Source organism: Vipera ursinii (genome assembly GCF_947247035.1).
Source record: "Vipera ursinii genome assembly, chromosome: Z".
Taxonomy (NCBI): domain Eukaryota; kingdom Metazoa; phylum Chordata; class Lepidosauria; order Squamata; family Viperidae; genus Vipera; species Vipera ursinii.
In genome coordinates, this window is record NC_139517.1 from 3,226,280 (window position 1) to 3,233,340 (window position 7,061).

The window sequence follows — 7,061 nt, forward strand, 5'->3', positions numbered from 1 at the left end:
TCCAAGCCAGAACTGAAACCTGTGTGTGTGTGTGTGTGTGTTTGTGTGTGTGTGTGTGTGTGCACGAGCTTTGCCGGCCAAGGCACCCAGCTTTGTGCATGCTCAGGAACACGACGGGCACCGACATGACCTCACCGCTTCCAGACGCACTGGGGTGCCATCCAAGCCAGAACTTTAGAGCTGTGTGTGTGTGTGTGTGTGTGTGTGTGTGTGTGTGTGTGTGCGCACGCACAAAGCGGCTCAGCCGGGAGCGCTGGGCTTTGTAGTCCCATGCATGGGAGGGTGGAGGCTGAGCAAGAGTGCAAATCTGGGGGGGACCATGTGATCCCCCCCCCCAAAAGAGGAACTGGGAGTAGGGAACAAACTTCCTCCAAGCTGGTGAAAAGGGAGGAGGGACGTGGGGGGGGGGCTAAATGTCGGCCACGCCCCCGCCTAAATCCCACCCTCCCCATTGGCTGGCTGCTAATATATGCGGGTGAAGTCATTCTGCCGGGGTTTAAAGGGAACCCCGGGGGCTGCGCTGGGTTCTTTGGGATCCTCAGCCCTAAAGCAGCTGCAACGGGAGGCAGGAGAGGGCAAGGCGGTCCGGACCGGACGCTGGGAAGGAACAAGACCTATGGACGACCAAGCGAGCAGGTGGGCTCTTTCCCCCCCACACATACACCAAATATATATATATAGGAAAAATTTTGGAGATTTGCAAAGGATCGCTTTGCGTTTTCCCCGGATCTGGATTTTGTTTTTGTTTTTTGCCAAGGATCGCCTTGCGTTTTCCCCGGATCTGGGTTTTTTTTTTTTGCAAAGGATCGCCTTGCGTTTTCCCCGGATCTGGGTTTTTTTTGCAAAGGATCGCCTTGCGTTTTCCCCGGATCTGGGTTTTTTTTTTTTGCAAAGGATCGCCTTGCGTTTTCCCCGGATCTGGGTTTTTTTTTGCAAAGGATCGCCTTGCGTTTTCCCCGGATCTGGGTTTTTTTTTTTTTTGCAAAGGATCGCCTTGCGTTTTCCCCGGATCTGGGTTTTTTTTATTTATTTTTTGCCCAAGGATCGCCTTGCGTTTTCCCCGGATCTGGGGTTTTTGCAAAGGATCGCCTTGCGTTTTCCCCGGATCTGGGGTTTTTGCAAAGGATCGCCTTGCGTTTTCCCCGGATTTGTTTTTTTGTGTTTTTTTTTTGGCCAAGGATCGCCTTGCGTTTTCCCCGGATCTGGGGTTTTTGCAAAGGATCGCCTTGCGTTTTCCCCGGATCTGGGGTTTTTTGTTTTGTTTTGTTTTTTGCCAAGGATCACCTTGCGTTTTCCACGGGTCTGAAGTTTTTTTTTTTTTTTTTTTTGCAAAGGATCGCTTTGCGTTTTGCAGGCTTTCTCCTCTATCCCTGCCCCGTCCGCTTTCATTTCTTCTTTTCTCTCCGCGATCCTTTCTTGCCTTCGGGATGGCAAGAGCTCCGGAGAGAGAGAGAGAGAGATCCTCCTCTCCTGTGGAGGATGCGCGCAGCTGCGCGCCATCCAGAGGGGGAAGCCAGCACCTGTGGATTGCGGTGTGTGTGTGTGTGTGTGTGTGTGTGTGTGTGTGTGTGAAGGTGTGGATTTGGGCTGGCGGGGTAAAGGAAAGGCTGTTTAGCCGATCTTGACAAAAATTCATCCTCACATGGGATCTTTAAGCAAAGTTCTTCAACTTTTGACAAGTTGAAGAGGGGAAGGACTTCGACTCCCAGAATCCCCCCCCCTTGGTGGAGCAGTGGGCTAATGCCGCCTCAAGTAACACCAGCTGCCTGCAATCAGTGCAGGTTCGAGTCCCACCAGGCTCAAGGTTGACTCAGCCTTCCATCCTTCCCAGGTAGGTCAAATGAGGACCCAGATTGTTGGGGGCAATTAAGCTGACTTTGTAATAATGCCGCTTGGGTGTGTGTGTGTGTGTGAAAGCCCTAATAAGCAGGCATATACATAGAATGAAGGCTACTGCTAAGCTTGTAAGCCGCCCTGAGTCTTCGGAGAAGGGCGGGATATAAATGGAATTAAAATAAATAAATAAATAAATAAAACTTGTCAAAGTTGAAAAACTTTTGCTTCAGAGTATTAGATTCTGGAGGCGGCGGGGTGTGTGTGTGTGTGTGTGTGTGTGTCTTCCCTTTATCAGACCCTTCCCATTTCATCCAACGATGCCAGTTAGGCACCAAGGGTTGGTCTATGTAAGTAGCGGTAGCCTAGCCAGGAAAAAAAAAAGTAGTAAAGAGAAATAATCTCAGTTCGGTATTTTCCATCCAGCTCGGCTAGGAGAAGAAATTCTGCCTGGTTTTTTTTGCTCAGCAGAATCCCCCATGATTCCGGTTTCAATGCTAAAATCACCCTCCAGTTTTCCAAAAAAAAAAACCCTGCACACCGGCAAGAGGTACTTCTTCTTCTGGCTTGGGGTAGACAGTGCTGGGCTACAGAAGCTCGGCAGAGGGAGGTGCTGGGGGACAGCGGACTTCAATCCAAGTCATTAGGTGTGAATCGAGTGCAAAACGTTTGCACTGGGGCAAGGGATCGGATCGCCTTTGCAACCTATCCTGGTCAAGAGCTGGCTAGCAAGGATATGTAGGACTCAAACTGTGGTTTAAATCCAGATGGCCGGCACGTCACCGTGTCACTTTGGGTGGCGAGTCGGGCGGCATACAAATTTAACCAGCGATTTTTAACATGAAATAAAATCTTCCCCGGATAATCCGTGGCTGCCACTTTTTTTTTGTTGATCCTTTATTATTTATTTCCTGGTGTCTCCGCCCCAGCGTATCGTAACCGACGAAATAATAAAGGCGAGAGATGGTGGCACTAGAAATTTTCCGTGGGGCTGGGCGAGGTGCAAAACCTACCTCACAGGGGTGTTCAGCGTCCTGAGCAAACGGGAGAGTTGGTGCCAAAGAATATATTTTTTTTTTGCCTATTTATTTCTTGGCAACTTTAGCCTAATCTACCAAACGAAGGGAAAAAGTGGGTAGCAATAGAGGTTTTGCTGTGGGGTCGGATGAGGCGCAAAACCTGCCTTCAAGGATGTTCAGGGTCCTGAGCAAACAGGGTTGCAGACGGTCCTTGACTTACGACTGCGATGGCGCCCAGAATTTCTCTTGCTAAGCGAGACCTTTGCGACCTTTCTTGGCACGGTTGTTAAGCGAATCACTGCACTCGATAAGTTAGCAACCCGGTTGTTAAATGAATCTGGCTTTCCCCCGTCGACTCTGCTTGTCGGAAGGTCGCATAAATACGAATCAGTGGCCAAGCAACTGAATTATGATCACGTGATCGAAGGTCGTAAGTGTAAAACATGTAAAACATAAGTCCTTTCCCCCCCCCCCCCGGTGCCGTTGTGACTCTGACATGGTCATTAAATAGAACTGTTTTAAGTAAAGGGCCCCCTGTAGTTGGTGCAGAAGATTTTGTCGTTGTTGTTGCCTATTTATTTCCTTCATAACCACCTACAAAATAAGAGAGAGGTGGTAACATTAGAAGTTTGCCGCGGGGCTGGATGAGGTGCAATACCTGCCCCACGGGATGTTCGGCGTCCTGAGCAAACAGGGTAGCTGGTGCAAAAGACGCATATTTTTTTGCCCGTTTATTTCCTGGCAAGCATCTCGTAACCTACGAAATAATAAAATAGGGAGGTGGTAGCATTAGAAGTTTGCCGCGGGGCTGGATGAGGTGCAAAACCTACCGCACAGGATATTCAGCGTCCTGGGTAAACAGGGTAGCTGGTGAAAAGAATATTGGGTTGGTTATTTTTCTATTTCCCCCCCCCCACCGCCTCACAGTTAATCCATTAATCCAGATCTCTTCCAGCCCGGTGAGACACACGTATGCACAAATGCACCGACACACACACACAATCACCAACCTTATCTTCCTTCCTGCTTACAGAATGAGCATCTTACCCGCCAGTCCGATTGCTCTGGATTATCTGGATGAGTTTGACCTGCTGAAGTTCGAAGTGAAGCAGGAGTTGCCGCGACCGGGCAGCAGTTCCTCCGTCAGTTCCACCCCATGCAGCTCCGTGCCCCCCTCGCCCACCTTCGACAAGGGGGCAGACCCCAAATCCTCCCTGGAAGAGCTCTACTGGATGGCGACGCTGCACCAGTCTTTGGCAGCCGCGGCGGCGGGCACCGGTCCGGAGACGCCAATGGTGCCAGGGCTGGATGAAGCCGTCGAAGCTTTTTTGGGGGTACCGGTGGCAGAAGGGGGTCTTCGGAACAACGTGACCCCCCAGCTGCAGGGCTACTTGGGATCCGTCGAGAGCTTTGGGGCAGAGCAACAGCAGCCACAGGTAAGGCCTACGAAACGAAAAAAAAAAAAGAAAGACATCCAATATTTATTTTAGGCAGTCCTCGACTTACGACGTCAGCGGAGCCCCAAACGTCTGCTGCTTTCTCGCCGCAGCGCTTAAGGGAATCGCTGCCGTGATCCCGGCACCCTGCGACCGTCGTAAACGCGAGTCAGTTGCCAAGCGTTTGAATTCCGATCACCTGTGGATGGGGACGCCGCAGCGGTTGTTAAGTGTGGGGGAAAAAAAGGTCGCTTTTTTCAGGCCTGTTGTAACTTTGAATGGTCATTAAACAAGCTGTTGCAAGTGGAGAATAGGAGGGGAAGGGAAACAGAAGGATGAATGGGAGAGTGGTTCAATTAGTCTTGGGAAATTGGATCGAATTAAGAGTCTCTGAGCATGTGCAAAGAGCCGTCTTGCTAGAAGCCACGGTCCCTGTGCGTCCAAGGTTAGAACGGCTTCGGACCTGAAAGGCTGCCTAAAATGAAGGGGTCCCCCGGTTGAAGGCCCTTCCTGGAAGGCATAGCTTTTGAGCGTGTGCAGAGTGCTGCTACACGGGGCAGAAGGCTCATAAACCTGTAGTATAAGAAATGAGCACTCTCAGACTTGGATTGTGAATGTACCTCTCCCGAGAGGGGATGAGATGTTTCAAGGGGAATAAAAATATTCTTAATTTCTCCGGATTAAGAAGGTAACGGACCAGATAGCCAACATTAAAAAAAAGAAGGAGGAGGAGGAGGAGGAGGAGGAGGAGGAGTTGGTTGCATGTTAGGTCCATGCTGGCTTATGGCCAGCCCAATGGAGGTTCTGTTAATTCAGTTTTTCTGGCTTTATGTGACAGGAACTAAATAGGATTGCACATTTTAGAAAACGAAATAATTGGGTTCAGTGCTCGAAGCAGCTTGCCTCGATCAGGTATCCTCTCCATGTGGAGCACTACAACTCCTATCGGTAGCCAGTGGCTGGGAGTGCGGGGAATTGTAGTCCAACCACACCCAGAGGGCCCAGATGTTGGGGGACACCAGCCTCCTCCGTCTTCAAAGAAAGATTATGTACAGGTAGTGACCATTTTTCACACAACCTTTGTAGCCTCCCCACGGTCACGTGATCAAAATTCGGACGCTTGGCAACTGGCATGCACTTAACGACGGTTGCAATATCCCGGGATCACCTGATCCCCTTTTTGCGACTTTCCGAGAAGCAAAGTCAAGGGGAAAAGCCAGATTCATTCAACAGCTGTGTTTCTCCCTTCAAAATCGCAGGGATTCAACTTAACAGCTGGGGTAAGGAAGGTCGTAAAATGCAGCCAAACTCACTTAACGACTGTCTCGCCGAGCGACAGAAATGTTGGGCTCAATTGCGGTCGTAAGTGGAGGACCGTCTGTATTCCCTACCCCTAGTGTAGGGGTCTTCAAACCTGGCCCTTTTAGGACTTGTGGACTTCAACTCCCAGAATTCCTCAGCCAGTGCCTGGCTGAGGAATTCTGGGAGTTGAAGTCCACAAGTCCTAAAAGGGCCAAGTTTGAAGAACCCTGCTTGTGGACTTCAACTCCCAGAATTCCTCAGCCAGGCCTGGCTGAAGAATTCTGGGAGTTGAAGTCCACAAGTCCTAAAAGGGCCAAGTTTGAAGAACCCTGCTTGTGGACTTCAACTCCCAGAATTCCTCAGCCAGTGCCTGGCTGAGGAATTCTGGGAGTTGAAGTCCACAAGTCCTAAAAGGGCCAAGTTTGAAGAACCCTGCCCTAGTGTGAGAATGCTGCAACTTTAGCATCCTTTTGCTCACCCAATGTGGCTTTTGTCTTCCTCTGCCCCGCCTGATACAGCTTCCTCATTTCCAGCTACCCCGGCTTTCCGACCGCTTCTCTGATGCCCAGCTGGTCTCCATGTCCGTGCGGGACCTCAACCGGCAGCTCCGCGGCTTCGGCAAGGACGAGGTGCAGCGGCTGAAGCAGAAACGGCGCACCCTCAAGAACCGCGGCTACGCCCAGTCCTGTCGCTTCAAACGGGTCCAGCAGCGCCACATCCTGGAGGCCGAAAAGTCCCAGTTGGCCCAGCAGCTGGAGTCGTTGCGGGTGGAGGTGGCCCGCTTGGTCCACGAACGAGACATCTACAAAGCCCGGTGTCAGAAGCTGCTGAGCGAGGCGGCCGGGGGGCATTGTGGGGAAGGGGCCGCTAAGGCCCCCATAGCTCAGGCACCCTCCATGGTGCAGTTTTTTTTATGAGCCCGCCCTGGACTTCCTTCCGTCTCCATCAAACTTTCAGGGAGCTGTGCGGGAAATGAACTTGCTGAGAAGCTGCTTTCCCCTCTTTAATCCACCAGAGGGGGACGCTGAGCCCAGCTCCCTCCCAGGTAGTCCCTTTTTCCACCACCAGATGGCGCCAAAAAGTCTCAGCCATCTTAGGCAGGTCTAACGCACTAATAGCTTTGGGGATGATGGCAAGTGGGCAGACGCTTCCCCTCGAAGGCTCCTGGGAATTGTAGTTTGGCACGGGTGCTGCTCAGGGGTGGGGTGGGTGGGTGTCGTCCATCTTCCACCTGAGGAACTACAGCCCCCATGGTTCTCTGCAGCCTTATTCCTCAGTCTAGTGACGTTTATGGTGCAAATAAGGCTTGTCCTCTTGAGCGTGTTGAGAAATGTACAGGGTGATCATTCTTGCTTCCATCGGAAGGAGAGAAACAAATGGAAGCCGAAAACAGGCTTCCGGTCTCTTCCCCAGAGCCAAAATTTGGCCCAGAGGGCAAAAGAGGCAGATTTAGGAAGTTGTTGCCCAATTT

General features: G+C 51.1%; 1 protein-coding gene across 1 annotated transcript; it reads left to right on the forward strand.

Moving 5' to 3' along the window:
- The first annotated feature begins 545 nt into the window (after positions 1-545).
- NRL (neural retina leucine zipper) lies at positions 546-6,753 on the forward strand. The gene is made up of 3 exons (XM_083376726.1): positions 546-636; positions 3,886-4,288; positions 6,109-6,753. Exons 1-3 carry the CDS (start codon positions 617-619, stop codon positions 6,505-6,507), a joined length of 822 nt encoding a protein of 273 aa, XP_083232852.1. The 5' UTR covers positions 546-616; the 3' UTR covers positions 6,508-6,753.
- Positions 6,754-7,061: the final 308 nt, after the last annotated feature.